The sequence below is a fragment of the Rhodamnia argentea genome, chromosome 1, assembly GCF_020921035.1.
Source record: "Rhodamnia argentea isolate NSW1041297 chromosome 1, ASM2092103v1, whole genome shotgun sequence".
Lineage (NCBI taxonomy): Eukaryota > Viridiplantae > Streptophyta > Magnoliopsida > Myrtales > Myrtaceae > Rhodamnia > Rhodamnia argentea.
Window position 1 is genome coordinate 32,620,217 of NC_063150.1, and position 19,150 is coordinate 32,639,366.

The 19,150-nt window shown below is 36.8% G+C and overlaps 1 protein-coding gene and 1 non-coding gene across 5 annotated transcripts; both read left to right on the forward strand.

Moving 5' to 3' along the window:
- Window positions 1–8,871: 8,871 nt before the first annotated feature.
- LOC115752815 (U-box domain-containing protein 5-like) lies at window positions 8,872–13,871 on the forward strand. Of its 4 annotated transcripts, none has more exons than XM_030691195.2 (5): window positions 8,872–10,011; window positions 10,472–10,542; window positions 10,691–10,876; window positions 11,297–11,404; window positions 11,513–13,871. In XM_030691195.2, exons 2-5 carry the CDS (start codon window positions 10,489–10,491, stop codon window positions 13,451–13,453), a joined length of 2,289 nt encoding a protein of 762 aa, XP_030547055.1. In that variant the 5' UTR covers window positions 8,872–10,011; window positions 10,472–10,488; the 3' UTR covers window positions 13,454–13,871. The 4 variants fall into 4 exon arrangements, with proteins under 4 accessions (XP_030547055.1, XP_030547053.1, XP_030547056.1 ...); XM_030691193.2 differs by having other exon boundaries at window positions 8,872–10,007; window positions 10,466–10,542; XM_030691196.2 differs by lacking the exon at window positions 8,872–10,011 and having other exon boundaries at window positions 10,460–10,542; window positions 10,678–10,876.
- Window positions 13,872–16,404: 2,533 nt separating this feature from the next.
- TRNAN-GUU lies at window positions 16,405–16,478 on the forward strand. The gene has a single exon. It is a non-coding gene; the product is annotated as a tRNA-Asn (tRNA).
- The last annotated feature ends 2,672 nt before the right edge of the window (window positions 16,479–19,150 follow it).

Here is a 19,150-nt window from a genome sequence, read left to right on the forward strand (position 1 = left end):
CTTAATAGACCCACTAGGAAATTTACTTGGTAAAAAAAAGTTTTTTTTTATTTTTGTTATACTAAATAATTTGTATGCATATAATCTGGTGAGAAAACAAAGAGAGCATGTGACATCATAATTTATTTTCAGATTTAAGTTCGTCTGATATGTGAAGTAGCCAATACAAATTAAAATAACACAAACGTCATAATGTGTAGGTGTTCCATAATCAAGTTTTTAACACGTAAAAAGAGAAATATTAAATTATGAAAAAGTGATCATTTTAGTGCCAAGTATGATTTGGTCTATCGGAATTCTAACGTGGCTTTATTTTATTAATATTTGAAGCTGAGGTGGCTTTGGTGAGGTCCAGTAAACAATTAAAAAAGGTAAAAATTAAAAATAAAATATTAAAAATAAAAATACTAACTTAATTAGTTACAAAAATAAATAAAACTAAAATTTTGGAAAAAAATAAAAAAAAATATAAATTTGATTTAAAATAAACTGAAAATTTGGTTACAAAATTAACAAAATAAAGTAAAAACTAAAAAAAAAAACATTTTAGAACAGGCGGCGAGGGCTTGCACAGCACTCACTGCGTGGTAAACCAAAAACTTCTTTTTAAAAAAATAAATTAATTTTAAGGCTTTTTTATTAAAAAATAATTATTAATGACATGTGGCAATTTTGGCCGAAAATTCTCTTTGGAGACACCAAAGTGATCATTTTATCTCCGACTTGGTACTAAAGTGTTCTGATTAAAACTTTTGAAACTTTTAACATTAAAGTAATCTCCGTAGACAACTTTTTGCACTAAAAGTATCCTTTTTCCCATATAATCTGGTGAGAAAATAAAGAGAGCATGTGACATCATATTTTATTTTCAGATTTAAGTTCATCTGATATGTGAAGTAGACAATGAAAATTAAAATAACACGCACGTCATGATGCATAGGTGTTTTTAACACGTAAAAAGAGAAAAATTAAAAGAGAAAATCTCTTGGGATAGGTTATCTCTCTGGCGAATTAATAATTAACAATGAACCACACACAACAAAAAAACAACAAGCACAGGTAAGATTCTTCTGAGTTTTTTTTTTTTTTTTTTGGTCAAAGTAACATTTTATTCATATCTAAAAAAAAAAAACAAAGCGAAGCATGGCAATTAAAAAAAGGGTTAATACCACGAAAAATCCCAAATTGATATACTTATGATAAATTTACCCCAAAATATTTTTTTGATCATAAAAAATCTTAAACCGGTACAGCTTTGACAAATTTACCCCAAATTAGTATACTTGTGATAAATCTACCATTCGTTAGTTTTTGCTAATTTTATCGTCAAATTGTTGCGTTGGATGACATGTGGCAATTGTCGGATGCACACGTTTGGGGTTTTACCTACTATTGTATCAATTTGGGATTTTTTTTGTGGCATTAATCCAATTTAACGGAAATTAACGAATGATAAATTTGTCATATGTCTATCGGTTTGGATTTTTTAGCGGTCAAAATAATTAGTTTGGGGTAAATTTATCATAGATATACCAGATTGGATTTTTTAGGGCAAAAAAGGGGGGTAAATTTATAGCAAGTGTACCAATTTAGGTTGTTTTGTGGTCAAAAAATTAGTTTGATGTAAATTTGTCAAAGGCGTACCAGTTTGAGATTTTTCGGAGTATTAATCCTAAAAAAAATTACTACAAAAAAAACTGCTACAATTTCGAAATAAAATAAGCTTCATATATCAAGATGAATCATTAGAAAAAAGATAAGGGCCACATACTCAATATGACCAAAATTGGTGGCCGTCTGAATCCATTTTCATTAACGAGCACACGCAAATATCTTCATCTATAGCTACGGATTTGCCTTTCGGCGGTGCAGGCCATTGCGACCAATAGAGGATGAAGAAAAAAACTATAAGAAACATAAAAACATATATGAAATTCTGGAAAAAAAAATTGTAAAATATTGTCTACAGCACCTACCTTAAGTGGGGATAGTTGGCATCCATCTTAGCAATGATTAGCCAAAATTGACCGGAATTATTACACCGACAAATCGTCAAAAGGTTTAGCACTAAATTCGCTAAATTGAAATATTTAAGACTGAATTAGCATTGGAACAATAGGTTTATATGTATTTTTGGTAATTTGGTGGGTCGATCGGATCTCCGTGGCAACGGTTTTGCCCGTTATGCCATGTCGGTTGTGCGATCGACAGAGAAAATAATTTCTTATTGATTTAACGAGAGAATCGTAAAAAGGGTCATTCTTTTAGGGTTTTCCTTCTATTGACTGTTATAAAACTATAACTATCTCACTTTCATCGCTTAACTAGCGTTACACCCGTGGTGCGTTTTGGATTTTCATATAAGTTTGAAATAACGAGAGTCACATTGCGATCTTAGTTTTATAAGTAAAAGAAGGTCGAGACGAGAAATTTAAATTTGACGCAATGTGATATAATATTAAATTAAAGATAAAAGACTTGAAACGTTGAAATATAAGTAGTCTTAAAATATATCACATATCGGGGGTGGCTGGCCAACTGCCAGTGATGGGAAAAGAAAAAAAGGACAAAAAAAGTAAATGACAAAAATGTTATTGGTCATGCACATTTTTAAAACAATTAGGGCACTTCAGGCTCATATTTGAAACAAGCTTCACTTCAAACTATTGTTTAAGAAAATGAGGGCATTTCGAGCCCTTATTTGAAATTTTATTAATTTTTAAAGTTTTTTCTTTTGTCAGATATTTTCTAAAGTTGAGTATCGAAAATGATTGCTAATTCAAATTCCATCAAAACGTGCTTATAAGACTAGCATGTTCGCATGCGTGCCTGTTGTGCTCGACTGTTGTTGCGCAACTTAACAGACCCACTAGGAAACTTACCTGGTAAAAAAAAGTTTTTTTTTTTTTTTTGGTGTACTGTATAATTTGTATGTATATAATCTGGTGAGAAAATAAAGAGAGTGTGTGACATCATAATTTATTTTTCAGAGTTAAGTTCATCTGATATGTGAAGCAAACAATGCAAATTAAAATAACACGCACGTCATAATGTACAGGTGTTCCATGATCAAGTTTTTAGCACGTAAAAAGAGAAAAATTAAAAGAGCAAATCTCTTGGGATAAGTTATCTCTCTTGCGAGTTAATAATTAACAATGAAACACACACAACGAATAAACAACAGGCACAGGTAAGATTCTTTTGAGTTTTTTTTGGGTCAAATAACATTTCCTTCATATTTGAAAAAAAAAAAAAGCAAAACATGGGAGTAAAAAAATTTAGTACAAAAAAACTGCTGCAATTTCAAAATAAAATAAGCTCTAGATATCAAGATGAATCATCAGAGAAAAGATAAGGGCCACACGCTCAATATGACCAAAATTGGCGATCGTTCGAATCTATCTTTAGTAATGAGTACACATGGAGATCTTCATTTCTTGTTACAGATTTGCCTATCGGCGGTGCATGCCTCAATTCTGCACCCCCAACACCATCGCCATGTAAAATAAAATGATTGAAGGAGCACATATGTGATATTGATAGTGAACAAAGTTCCTCCGATCTCCTTTGAATTAGACTTGTACGCTAACGAAATCAGAGGAAAGCAAAACTCCGAAAACATACAATAAAAAACTCTTTGAAACGGAAAAATAAGCTTCCAGAACTGTACTATATCAAAAGAAAAATGCTCCACAAACGGGAGAAAAGCAAGAAAAAGGGGCAAAAAATTAGTTAACGAAGAGGGGAGGAGAGGGAGGGATCTATAGCTCAAACTCTCCCCTCCAGAGAGATAGAAGAAGGGAGTTGTGTGGAGATGAGACGGAGAGAAAGGAGGCTGGAGGCACGGTTTTGATGAGACTAGATTCTTCTTATTTGGAAAGTAGCACCCTTGCACAAGTGTAGAAGTTTAAAGTAATAATGTGTGTCCAGAGAGACGCAAATATTTGAAAATACAAATTAGTTCATAAAAGAAATTTAAACAATGGAAGACGAGAATAATTCATATTTAACTATGGAGTGGATTCAAGTGAAACCAAATGTTGGAAAAAAAAAAAAAAAAAAGCAACATGAGAGTTTAGTATGGTGCCTCAAAGGCAAAAAATTGTGACAGAAAAAATTATCAAAAAAGTGATAAATCTATTGAACTTTGTCAATTTAGTTCAAAACCTTTTAATTTTGCAAATTTAGTTCTAAACCTTTTAATTTTACAAATTCAGTACTAAATCTTTTGTATTTGTACCAATTCAGTCCATTCAACCAATTTTAGTTGGTCGGCACCGACTTGGCGCTTTCGGGGCAATTTTTAATATTTTAAATATGTTTTTCAATTATTTTGTCTTTTTTTTCTCTTTTGTTTCTTTTTTTTTTTTTTTTGGCTCTCCTTCTTCCTCAAGCCATGGTTGGAGGAGAGGGCTGGCAAGGTACGGGCGCCGCCGTCGGTGTCGTTGGTTGAGGCTTGGCCTCGTTAGATTTGGGCAAGGCCGAGCTCGCCGAGGGACAAGAACAACGACGCCATGGCTAGGCGAGCTCGTTCTGGCCCGGATCCGGTGATGGTGAGGCTCGGCCTCACCCAACGGTGGCGGCACTAGTGGCCCATCGGCCCTCTGCTCTAGCCATGGTGTAAGGAGGAAGGAGAAACACAAAAAAAAGGAAAAATAAAGAAAAGAGAAAAAGAGGAAACAAACAAAGATTTTTAAAAAATATATTAAACAATTATTAAAAATTGCTCTAGCAAAGCCATATTAGCATTGGCTGCCAAAGTTGGTTAGATTGACTGAATTGGAACAAATGCAAAAGGTTTAAAACTGAATTGACATAAATGTAAAAAGTTTATGACTGAATTGACAAAATTAAAAAAGTTTAAAATTAAATTGGCAAAAGTACAATAGATTTATGACTTTTTTTGACAATTTTCCCCATTGCAACATGCCTTATTATTTGCACTCTATGATAGGAAATGCTAACCCTATATCATGCGCTTAAATCGCACATACATGTCATGTTGCAATCAATTAACCGCGAAATCACACTTACATAGAAAGATGTCAATGTCGAGGAAAGCTAAATATCATATTTCATGGAGTATATTGTATCCAAAACGGCGGTTCGTTTCTTGTCTGGCTTGAATTTGGAAGGTCAGGTTTTCCCTTTGTTTTCTAGCATCTCGAGTTTCATTATGTCTGAGCTTGGTCTCACAACTTGATAGCACATTCGAGCTTTGAGTCACCCAAATGTCACCTTGTCCTGTACGTCCTCGACGCAAGATGTTCATCTCGATGTAGCAAAACCGATTTAAAAAGCACTGACAAAAATCGATACATTCTCCCAAGAAACGTAGTAATTAAAATCGAGATTGAAAGATTTGATGGGACCATAGCCAACTACTTGAAAATCTTAAGCTGATAGAAGAGGTATGGTTTAATAGTTATATATTTCAACACTCCTCCTCATGCTTAGTATGGTCTTTTGCCTAATACTAAGCGTTGACATATTCATTTGGGGAGGCAAATAGGGGCCTGGAAAGGTTTGAAGACATGATTTAATATTTATATATTTCAACACTCCCTCTCATACTTAGTCCGGTCTTTTGCCTAGTACTAAGTGTGGACATATTCATTTGGGGAGGCAAATAAGGGTCTGGAAATGTTTGAACTCGGAACCTCCCGCTCCGATACCATGAAATGTTTGATAGGACCACAACCAACTGCTTTAAAAGCTTAAGCGGATAGAAAAAGCGTGGTTTAATGTTTATATATTCAAACAGAGACGGACTCGAATCGAGCGAGCCGAATCGAATTCGGAAGTATCATAACCTACACATATGAGTACTCTAACAACATAATGTCCTGCTTTCTAACTTACATATTTTATTACGAGATCATGGTGAGTCTGTCAAAATGAGTCATAAACTCATTTCTTAACCCATATATGATGAGTTGAGTTATTATACGGGTCAGCTATAAACATAATAATAAATAGATAATACATGGATCGTAAATGGGTTTATAATTTCCTTAAACACAACCCACCTCGATGGATTTCTTTTTATTCTCTCTTGCCCTCATTCGATCTCGTGCCTACTCACCTCGCACTCTCACCTTAGTTTGGGTCAGAGTTTTTTTTTTTAAGCTGCATTAAATATGAAAATATTTTTGAAATAATGGTCAAATTGGGTATGAATTGGATATGAGTCGGATCGGATATGAATCACCAGATTTATATTATAATAAACGAGTCTATTTGAGTAAGACTATTTAATATCTAACCCGATTCATCCGTTTGACAGATCTAGAACCTGGCTATTCTGTGTATGCAATGTTCAAAGGTTGAATCGGTACACGGAGATGAGAGTTCCACGTCACAAGCGAAGGCAGTGGCGCTCGTTCACGTATTAAAAAAAATATGCCATTCTAAGTTGGAGATAGAAGGTGGCCAATGGTAGGCAGAATGAGGAAACGTACATATGATCATATTCTACACCCAGTGATGGCGATCCGATTGCATGAAGTCAATGGAAACGACGTGCATGGCTAGGTTATTATAACAGGTCTTCCTTGACGACATGTGTTCACACGGAGAAGTCACCCAATTTTGGGAAAAATTACCAAATCTGTCTTATCGTGCCACTTCAATTTTAATTTTTTTCTTTACCAATTCAATCTCAAATCTTTTTTTGGATTCAAAAAAAATATCCCAAACCTTTTGTATTTATATCAATTCGGTTCATCGGGTCAATTTTGATCTATTGGCATTGACGTGGGCTTTTTTTAAAAAATGCTTTAATTATTTTTTGAATTTTTTTTTCTTTTCTTTTCTTTAGTTTTTTTCCCTTCCACTTGAGGGCTGGGACACCTCTGCCAGATCTGGCCGTCATAGGCCCTAAGTCTAGGGAAAAAAGAAAAACTAAATAAAACTAAAGAAAAAGAGAAAAATTATAAAAGCAATTCAAAATATTATAAAACTATTATTAAAAAAAAGTCCATTTCAGTACAAGCAGTGCCAAGTCAGCGCCGACCGAGCAAAATTGATCTAATGAAGTGAATTGACGAAGAAAAATATTTATGATTGAATTGACACAATTACGTTAAATTTAGGACCTTTTGATATTTCTCTTCCCCCCAATCCTCCCTATTTTGGATCATTGCTAATCCACTCATTGGATCAAATAATAGGAGAGACGACCATTTCTCTGTTTGGAGAATCACAAACCCCAACCGATACGCGCATGGATTGCTTGACCCGATCCAACTCGAGAGCTCGGAGCCTTTGCTGATTCTAGGGTTTAGGGAAATCGGACAGTTCAAAGGCATGGACCTTTCCCTTTGTCTGAAACTTGAGGCTTGCGTCTTTTCTTCCACTCGTTGAAATGCTTTTGCACGCTATAGGAAGTAATGGACTCTACGCTCTTGGGAAAAGGAGTGAGAGTGATGTGCGCCTTGGCCTCCAAGTTAAAGAAGTTTAAGATTAGGAGATGGCAAGTGCTATGCCTTATTTGATCGGTTTACATCGTTGCGTACGATAAACCTTATGTTTCTCCCCACCTTTAAGATGAACATTTACCAAATTTGGAGAAAATTACAGAATCGGTCCCGAACTTATTATACGGATGTCAATTTAGTCGTGAGCTTTTTCAATGTTGTCAATGTAGTCCTAAATCAATTGCGCGAAGTTTCGATGTAATCATTCCGGCCAACCGCTGTGAAAAATATCTGACGTGGCATCCAATCATCATCGGCCGTCCTATTTGACATGCCGACGTGGACACCTAGTGGATTGCCGTGTCAACGATTTCCAATGGCAATTAGTTAAAAAGATTACATTGGAATTTTCTGCAAACGATTTATGACTATATCGAAAAACATTGAAAAAGCTTAAAACCGAATTAACATCCATACAATAAGTTCGGGACTGATTTTGTAATTTTCTCCAAATTGGGAGGTGTTCATCTTAAAGTTAGGGAGACACGGAAATAAAGAAAGACTGATTGTAAATAATCACTAACCACCTTGATCATCATCACTACACGTATTGAATTTAAGCCTATGAAACGGCAACCCAAGATCAACATAGCTACAATCTAAAAATAAATTAATTGCTTAAAGAAATTTGCGCACCTGATTTGGAATCTATCGTACTCAATGCGGAATAACCACGATCCAAAGCTCAAGAACTTCTTGTCTATTACTCTATGTATCCCTAGCTTAATGAGATAGCCTCTTAATTACGCTTATCCGTATGTGCTCCGAGGTTGTTTATGAGTTTGTTAAGGCTAGAAGAAGGACTTGAGAGCTCCTTGTAGAGTTTCCAGCCGGACCCTCTCATCACTAACAGGCTCAACTCGGCTCACATATGGCAGGCCCACATTAGACTGGTTAAGAATTTTTATGTCTTATCTTATTAGACTAACTCGTAAAACAATAAATTACAATCTCAATTAATGTAAGCCCACGTTAGGAAAACTTTTGCATTGAATACTCCGTACCACGAGAGCTCGAGACTAACACGGTTACATTTGAATACTGCATATCACTATGCAACTACAATGACATCAAACAATAACATTTGATAAGGTTTTGGATCCAATGATTTTCTGTAAAACTGAATGGATTAAGTCGTTCCAAAGTAGAATTGGCTATCAACTTGTTTATCAGTACTTGCTTTGACAACTCACAAAATCACGATTAAGACGAGACTACCCCACTAATTATCAAGTAACTCTTTTTTTTTTAATCATCCCGAACCATGCCATATTGTCTTTTTGTAGCCAAAGCGACAATTCGTACAATTCGGGCTTGGATTTCAGTGGGCTCGCCTGTACCGTCTCCCTTATTTTTTTTCATCTTCTTCCGATCGGCAGAGCCTGCGCGTTGACATGTCAGCTCTCGTAGTCAACTTCGCAAAAAACCCATTTTGGGGAAAATAGAGAAAGATTGGTGCGTTCCTTTCTTCAGATCAAGTGGTCTGCAGAGGCTGCGGCCATCACAGGCCTGTGACTCTGGGTGTGGGTCGCTCACTCCGACCATTGATGCCCCATCGGGCCATCGCTTGAAAGCGAAGTGATGGCGAGACTCCGTCGTCATCATCGTCGTCATCATCACCATCGTCTCTCTCTCTTGTGGACGACCTAGAAAACTTGAGCGACCAATTGCAATAATGGTTGAGTTTTATATAAATTTTGCGAAATCTTTTGCTTTTTCTTTTTTAGTGAAAAAGAAGAAGCCTTCTTTGTTTGATGGGTCTCTCCCGTTGTTTTGTTTATACATAGGTGAATAAGACCAATTTCGCTTTTCGCTCTCTCTCTCTCTCTCTCTCTCTCTGCAAAAACTCGGTTGTCCTAAAGAGCTCGGGCTGCTGCTTATCTTTTGTATACGTACAACTTCGCGCAGAGAATTATGTTCCCTTGGGGATAAAGATAGCTCGGAAAAAGAAGGAAAAGTTCGTGCTGTTTAAGAGTCAAGTTGATGGGTGTATCTGTGCTCTTTTGTTGTGGTTCTTGAGGGGATTTCTTTGCCCCCTCCCTTGCTCTTGTTTTTTCAAGATTCTGTGCATTTCTGGGTGTTTTCTGCTCATCTCCAGCCGAACATCTCTGAGGTTTTGATTCATCACTGAAGAACTGGAAACAGTTGCGGCTGTTTCATGGGCTAGAAGATTTGTGTGCTCTGATTATGGGTTGTTTAAGAGGTTTCTCTTGTGCTGTTGTTGGCTGTTCGACTTTCCCTTTTCTGTTGAGACCAAGAGAAAGATAGTTTGAGAGGTTTTGAATTCTATTGGGAAGTTGTTTTTAAATTTTTCCTTCAAGGGAGGTGGAGCTGTATCTCGTTTGGTCTGCCTAATTTGTGCGTCCAGCGGTTGAGAATTTTGAGTAAAAAAGTGGTTGCTGGGTTTAGTGGTGCTTCAATAGTTTTGCTGATATTTGTTTGGAAAAGCAGCAGAGGGAATTTGAGGTGGTTCAATTGCTTGAGCAGGGACCCAGTTTTCTGGGTCGCTTCCATTGCTTTACTCACCTGGTGAGTTCTGCTCTGATTTCAACTTGTTTTTGGGTTCTCCAATATTTTCTGGTGTTCTCTGATCAAATTCATCGTTACCTTAGTGCATCTTATTGTGGGATTGTAGCTTCTATTGGAACTGATCAGTATGTTGCTTACAAGATCAAACTGGAATTTCTTATCACGCGGTCAATTGATTTTGAGGACTTACTATTGTTCATTTTCAAATGGGTTATCCATTCTGGAAATTAGTTTGCTTTTGGTTCTGGGTATATTTATGATTGTTCCTCATGCTGTTTGTAGGAGGCAGAGTAGCTACCATCTCATTTTCTTGAGGAGAAATCTAAGTATATGTTGTTTACTTTTCCTATGACTATCAGTTTAAGGAGACTTTCTTGTTGCTGTAGTTGAACTTTGTGAACTTAATTTAGTGCAAGAACTGATAGTATTTGGTTCTTTTTGTGCCTCTGAAACGGCAGATTCAGGACGGACTTTGTGCCGGATGGGAAGTGATGTTGTTGAAGTTGCAGAGAGACCATATCCTTCATCTATTAAGGTAGAAATTACTTTCAGAATTGCACTCTCTTTTTTTGGAGTAATTTCATCAATGGTAATAGGGAAGTATTGTGGTAGATTTATCTGAATGAAGGCAACAAATAACTATCGTCAAGTACTTATGTATTCACTGCAACCTATAATTGCAGGTTCACCATGCAATGTGTGCAGAGCTTTTGAAAATAGTTGACAAAGTTTCAAGCATACTGCCAGAGATTGAAGCAGCTCGACCTCGATGCTCAGCTGGAATAGAGGCCCTATGCTTGTTAAACCGCGCAATTGAGAAAGCCAATCTACTTCTCCAGCATTGCAGCGAGTCTAGTAAGCTCTACCTGGTAGGTATCTAACGAAGAAGCTAGATATGGCCGTTTGGCGAAGGATCACTTCTTGCTACTACCTTATTCCTCTTTTTTCTGAAATGGTGCATCATATCTTATCCATACTTCCATAGTATCACAGATTCAGGTGTGTTAAGTTAGTCGAGTAAGTGTGCTATTTAAAGGAATTAGTTCGGAAACTCTGATCATGTTGCAATCTCCAAAGATTCATTTGTTTGATTTTGATACTTCCTTATCAGTAGTTAATTCTGTGCATTCCGTTGTTTTTAAAATTACAATATACCGAGAAAGAGAGGGGTTAAAGTACATGTTTTAATGTCAAATCAACAGAATAAAATACGGTTTTTCTCAAGCTGGTTATCTTCCGCAGATCATGTTTTTCCTCCTTTCTTAATGGTCAAACTTTAATCATCTCAGGCATTAACTGGGGATGCAATAGTTGCAAGGTGTGAAAGGTCAAGGAACATGTTGGAGCAAAGTTTGGGCCAACTTCACAATATGGTTCCAGTATTGTTGGCTATAGAGGTTAGTTGTCACACCATAGCTAAAGGCTTAATAAATTGCTGTGCTTGCTATAAACAAACTTGTGGATCATAATAATCAAATGGTAGTAAGCAACTGATCTTTGTGCAGATATCCAAGTTACTAGATAACCTAAGAAGTGCGACATTTATCCTGGAACCATCTGAAGAGGATGCAGGAAAGGCGGTGCATGACTTGATTCGGCAGGGTCCTTCAGAATCTGGTTCGACCGAAAATTCGGAAATAAAAGCTCTTCAATTTGCATCATCAAAGCTTTTCATTACTTCTCCAAAGTCAATATTGGTGGAAAGAAGATCGATCAAGAAGCTACTTGACAAAATCGGTGAAAGTGATCCAAAGAAGAAGAAGATTCTACTTTATCTTTCATCTCTTCTGAAGAAGTATGGGAATTCTATTGTGAGCGGGCAAACGAAGAGCGTCTGCATGGAGAATGAAGGAACATATTTGACGGCTGATTCCCGCCAGAGTACAGTATATACAGCAACTGCTGAAGTGGCTGAGACTCCTTTACCAGGGCACCGTGAGGCTCAAGTTGATGTTTTTGTTGACACAATACTTCCTGAAGAATTCAAATGCCCGCTTTCTTCGAGATTGATGTATGAACCGGTCGTGATTGATTCTGGACAGACATTTGAAAGAATGTGGATCCAGAAGTGGTTTGATGAAGGTAATACTTTCTGTCCGAAAACAAAGAAGAATCTGGCCCACCAGTTATGGACCCCAAATACTGCCTTAAAGGGACTAATATCACAGTGGTGTACAAGACACGGACTAGAAATACCTGACCCTATCATACAGCGAGGATCGGTACATCACTTGGATAATTCTAGTACATCGATCGCTAGCCTAGGCAGTTCGCTGAATGACCTACGTCTTCAAGTGGACTTCAGTAATGTCTCACTTGGGTCCCTGGGGAGCAGCAATAACTCTGAATCTTCATTTCGAAGATTTGCAAATGCATTTAATCCGGTGACCTTGCATAGCAGAGACACGAAGCAAGACCATTCTTACGGGAGTGTCGACGAGGAATGTTTTGATATCTTTCCTAAACTATCCGAACTCCCGTGGCAGTCTCAGTGCAAGGTGGTTGAAGATTTCAAAAGCAATTTGGAATACAATCACCAATCTCTTCATTTGGCATCGACTGAGAATTTCCTTGAACCGCTTGTACGATTTCTGGGGGAATCACGTGATCTAGGTGATGTAAAAGCTCAGAAGACCGCATTGCAGTTGTTACTTACGTATTTGAAAAAGAGCAGGTACGAAGTAATGCATGTCCATCAGGACGGATTTTCCATGTTGGCTTCCTTTCTTGATTCGGAAGTAGCTGAACAAGCCATTGCCATTGTGGAGATTCTGTCTGCTCAGCCGGATTGTAGACTGAAAGTAGTGAATTCCGGCGCTATTTCTTCTATTTTGGAGACCCTCGACTGCGAGATCAGAGACCTCCACGAGTCCGCCCTTAAAATTCTTTACAACCTGTGCTTGAGTACTGATCTCCGTCCATATGTTATGCCCTGCATCCCGAAGTTGGTCCCTTTTTTGAAGGATAGTGAATTAGCGAAATATGCTCTTCTTATCGTCAGAAACTTGTGCGACATTGAGGAGGCAAGGATCTCCATCACCGAGACCCTCGAGTGCATCGCCTCTATCGCCGAACTACTCGAGACTGGGAGCAAGGAAGAGCAAGAGCACGCTGTTGCTATTTTTCTTTCTTTGTGCTCTCAACGCGTACAGTATTGTCAGTTGGTACTGGATGAGGGTTTTGCTGTCATCCCAGCCCTCGTGAGCATATCCATCAATGGCACCGAGAGATCGAAAGTATGTGCTATGGAATTGCTCCGGCTCTTACGAGACGCGAATGACAGCGATGGTTGTGATTTCTCGGACCTGGATCCTCCTACGCACGGAGACCCCGGCTATCACTGCCCGGAGACGAAACCATCTTCCAGGACATCTGGATTCTTTGGACGGAAGCTCTCGATATTTTCTAAAAAGCCCGTTTCTGCCATGCCACGGAAGACGAAATGAAATTCATAATCGGGTTATTCCGTGACCTCAACTTTGATTATCTGACGGTCGTGAAGAACATTACATATTCTCGGTGTGTTAAGGTTCTTCTTGTTCCTTTAAACTAGGATAGAGCAACTTCTGTGGATTGTCTCACTGCTAGACATGGATGTAGATGGGATTGATTGATCTTCACTCAGCTGGGGAATTTTTGTTAGGCAGCTTAGGCTAGATCAATCCTTGATGGGTACTGTGTAGGGCTGTATGATTTGTACAAATGTGCAGTTTTTTTTTTTCTTTTCATGTTCTTATGAATTGGAAGGGGCTCTTGTTTGTAAGCTTTGAATGAACTCCCTGCTCGCAACTCAGTGATTTTGGGCATCTTAAGTGAGAGTACCGATTCAGGTTGACGGATAACAGCATCTACTGATGTTCGACATATACAAATTTTAGCTATTTTATCATTTCTGCAGCTTCGCTCAACATCGAGCTCTGTAGCGGAGAAGAAGAAGCGATTCTTCTCTGAATTACCTTCAAATTCATGGACAATACATAGACCATCTTGTCTTGTGGATTAAGATGTCAGTCGGTTGTTGATGAATTAGTCAAAAGGAGACACTGATGGAGTTTCCATGGGCAATAATGTCGTGCAAGAATGCTCGTTTTGAATCTTCTATTCTTCTCTCCTTCATGCTACTTTCAGTCTTCCTTGTACGGCTGCATATGCTCCCTCTCTTTTTGACTCGCATCTCATCTCAGCAATAAATGGGAGATTTCTGTGAAGCGCAAGGTGGACGATGCTATTCACTTTAGGGTTTGAATGATAATTATTCTATTATTCTATTTTTAAGAATAGATTTGGATCAAAAATTCGTTTGATAAAATGATTTTATTTTTTTATTTTTGGGACAAATTTATAGGCGTTTTCTACAAAAATTCTTCTCATCACTCACTGTTTCTCTTTCACTTGTGATCTTCCTCCCTCTCGCGTCCCTGTTGCCAGCTGCTCGTTGCCCGTCCGGTGGCAGCCGGTTTCCTATCTCCGGTCACCGCAGAAATCTTATGCTATTATCAAACGAATTTTTATCCCAGGAATAGAAAATTTGTGTCGTTGTGAAACATGTTAAATCCATTTCTGACTAGAAATAGCTTCCGGGAACAGAATATCTATCATCTGCGCCCTTAGTCAAAATTGGAGCTCTTTCAGCATTTTTTTTTATGCATGCCAGAATAAATTAGGAGGTCAAATGTCGAACGGAAATCACCTTCCTATAAGATTGAGGGCGCATTCGTATATTTCCACTATTTTTCACCTCGACGTGCCGAAAATATCTTTCGAGACGTAGAAATTGTCCTTTCAAAGAATCATAATCAGAGACGGCCTCCGTCTTCGTGTCGTTATTGAGTAGTTGAGGAAGGGAATTGTTGATCTTATAACTTGCAATCGAAATGACAGTTTTAGACGTTAAATCATTGGATGATTCAAAGATGGATGTAGAGATTTAGGGCTGACATTTTCCAAATAGAATAGTGGGATGGTGGCCCCGGCCACAAAAGCTGGAGGGAAAAATCCAATATGTCCAGGGAAAATGCACGGACACAGTGTTTTGATCAAATACTAGGTAGGGAAAAAAAGGAAGAAAAAAAAATAAAAGACTGGAAAAAGCCGTCCACTGCAAGGCTGTCTTATTATCGACTAAAATTGGCTCAAAAGACTATATTGGCAGAAGGTCAAATTACTTATGGTTAAATTGACCAAACTGAAAGATTTAAGACTGAATTAACATCTTAAACTAAGTTATGAATTTTTTGGTAATTTTCTTTTTGTTGACTATTTCAATTTTCCAAGTTCAATTTTTTTTTTATGTCAAGGAATTTGTTTCTCTTCTACCGTCCTATCAATTTTCTGGTGCTGACGTCAAGGTCCGTCAGAATATTATGTTTTCTCTTGGTAACCGTTGGAAATTTCAACCGTTTTAAATATTCAAAGCCATTATTTTGTAATGGCTCTAATGAAAATTATGTTATGGGTAATAACAAGTCGCTTGAGGTGAGAATAGTGTAAGAATACACTTGATGGAATCACACATATAAGTATGGGTGGCCGCTCTTATGAGAATTTTTGGCAAAAGAAAAAACTCTAGAGCACTTAGGAATAAATTAGGCACGCTCATGGCCTATTAGCTCAAAATCGCTTTGAATAATAAAAATTGTAGGAGTGTAGCGCGATTGGTGAATGTAATAATTTACAAAAGAATTCTAGGTTCATAGAAGTTTTGAACTTCATAAATTATTCGTGATTTTTATTTCATTCTTTCTACGTCTAGTTCATAGCCCAGTAAGGACGAATTCCAATGCTTTACATTCGTTGAATTTAGCCCAACTTCTATTTGGATATTTCAACGGTTTTGAATATTCAAAGCTATTGTTTTGTAACAGCTTCAATGGAAATAAATACCATAATCAATCTGTAATGGCTTTGTAATGTTTGATTTTATTTTTTTTTCTTTATTAACCCTAACACTATAATTTGTTGGATTTCACGTACAACGTTGTTGTTTCAGCTTCCTCTATTTATTCTACGAAGAGTATTGAAGAAGAGCTGTTGTTTCTGGAAAGATAGCCGCTAGAGTCTTACGTACCGAGTTTCGTATTCTAATAGGCGAAATTATCCTTAAGAACATTACCTGCACACATCGGATATCTTGTTTTTCTTTTTCATCTTTTCCAATACTCTTCAAAGAAGAGGAATTGTATGTCTTGTATGCTTCTTTATGGATGATAATTCATCAAACCGAGTCATACAATTTATCGTGTATCCAAGATCTGTCGATGCTGCATGTGTTAGCGCTGATAAATTTGACCTGCGATTGTAAATCTTTTGCACGATCTCACGAAGGTTTGCGGACAATTTGGGCCGACTCGATTTTAAGAGAATAAAAAAATTAATTAGACAGTCCCAACTATAAGAAGCTGGAATAGCTCAGTTGGCTAGAGCGTGTGGCTGTTAACCACAAGGTCGGAGGTTCAAGCCCTCCTTCTAGCGCTTTTGTTTTTGTTAAAACCCGCTTTGGAGGTATGCCCCTAGACTTTCAACTATTACGCATTAACCTCTTTAAGTTTCATTTTGTTACTGTTGGTAACTCCCCGTCATATTTTTTTTAGCATGTAAAATACATGTAACTTTCAATAAATAGAATTATATTTCATCGTTTGCTAATGAAATTTCTATTTATTATTGATTTGTGGAAAGAATTTTCAAAACTCAAAGAAAAATAAACTAAATAATATACTAAAGCTATGAACTTTTCAAAATTTGATGAATATATTAGCAGAACATACGTTATATTTCAAGAAAAGGAAACACAGCTAAGTAAAAGGAAAGGCCGCAGTAGCAAAAAAGGTTAAATTAAAAAATTTAGATATTCGTTACGTATATTTAGGCAATGCAAAAATATTATTGATCTATAAATATCAACGTAGGCTTTGGTTGAAAGCATTATTGTCCTTCATAACATTTATATATTTTTATGAATCAATCATTTTTTACCTTAAGTAAGCCTTAAATATACTTAATGAGTAACCATTTTGTTAATTTTATCTGAGGCCTTTTCCTTTTTTTTATATTTGTGTTTTTTCTTCTTCTTAGAGTACCTTATTTTTTGACCCCAAAAAAAAAAAAAAGAGTACCTTATTTAGTTACATTAAATTGGCTATATTTATCAAATTGCAAAATATTTATTTTTCTATTAGTACTATTTCAATTAACATAGTTTTCTCCCTTTTTTTTTTTTTTTCATTTTTATAGACATGTCCTTTAAAAAAGAAAAGAAAATATACTTTTACCCCTAAAAAACCATGTCCATTGGACATGCTAATGGACAAAATAACAAAACGGCTGTAGCAAAATGAAAGCTAGTAGGGATATCGTCCAAAATTGAAAGTTCGCAAAGGACATGTAAGCTCTATTTGTTTCGTGGAAATTGTGATGTTTTCAAAAATGTTTTTCGGAAAATCATTTTGCAGGAAAATAACGATATTTTTCGGTATTTGGCTAAGATTTAACAATAAACTAGAAAAGAATTTCCGTCACCTAGCAATGAATTGATTTTCCTAGAAAATATTACCAAAAATTCAAATTTTTAATTATTTTTATTTAATTTTTTTTTTTTTTTCTTTCTTTCTTTGCCGGTTGCCATGGCCAGCGACGACCGGCAACCAGCCATAGCCATCCGCCCGAGGCGCCACCTTGGCAAATTCAGCTTGGCCGGTGAGCTCAAGGCTAGCGAGACTTGAGCTCGTCGGCCTTGTCATGGGTGAGGTCGAGCCTTGCCGGATCAAACGAGGCTCGAGCTCACCCAAAGTCGATGGGACAAGCAGGTGTGGCCGGCGATCGGCAGAGAAAGAAAAAGAAAAGAAAAAAAATGAAAAAAACCAGAATTATTTTTTAAATTAATAAAAAAAGAAACTGAACGTAAAAGAGTTGAGAGAGCAAAGATAAGAGAAAATGTTTTACTTTTCTCAAAAAGATGAAAATATTTTCCTCACTTTTAAAGTAGTTTTTTTTTTGCTCTGTGAGTAGAAAATGTTTTCCGTGATTAGCTTATTTTCCGCGAACCGAAAGTCGAAAAATTAGAAAAATATTTTCATGAAAGTTATTTTTCGTGAAACAAACAGACCGTATTATCCACCTTGAGGGGATATTATATAACTTCCCCTCAAATTAACCTCTCATATGCTGTCGCAATGTTTTACCAAGTTATTTTCAAATTTTTGAAAACTGAGAAGTTATACTGCAATTGATAGTGTTTCCAACAACAGACACATGGCATTTGAGGTACAAATTTTTTTTTTTTTTTGGGTGCTGGAAATGTTGTAGATGCTTTACTCCTTTTCCAAGGTCCCAATCTCATGTTGTTAGTATACTCCACCGTACTCGAATTATTTATGTACTTCAAACGTTTGCCCGGAAGCAATGACAAATTATTCCCACAAAGCATCGTGGAAAAAGGAAAAGGGATTGAGGGCCCTTGCTGATCAAGCAAAAAATGGCCAGCAATTCAGGACGCCCACTAAAACCCTTCCAAGTAATTGTTTCTTGTGCTTCTCAGCTATCTCTTCTCTCTCCTTTCTTCTTTCTTTTCCCCCAGCATTTTGGATTTAGGTTAAGTCCCAAAACCAGGGGTAGATTCTGATTCTACTGAGGATTCATTTAAAATTTCAATTTTCTATTGTCGAGACAATTTTTTTTTTTTTTTTTGCCTAGAAATAGATTTGGAATAGAAATGGGAAGCATAAATTTTGTACTTTTTTATTTTTGGAACATAAATAAAAATACAAATTTTTCTCACCGGTCACTCCCTCTCTCTCGCATGCGGTCTCCCTCTCTCTGGTGTCTTTGTCACCGGTCGCCGTCCGTCGGCTAAGCCCGGACGGTTAGCAACCGTAGAAATTTTATATTATTGTCAAAAGAATTCATGTTCTGAGAACAGAAATTTTGTGTCGTTATCAAACGCATTTCTCTGCTCATAAACTCGTTCGGGGAATAGAAATAAAAAAATATATTTTTGGGTAAAAATAGCTTTCGGGAACATAATAGTTATCATTTGCGCCCTGAGTACCCACCAAAGAGGAAGTAAAAAAACACTTCGTTGACGGAGACATCTGACCAATCATTCACAGAAACCATCAGCATACACAGAAAGCGTTTTGCTTGAT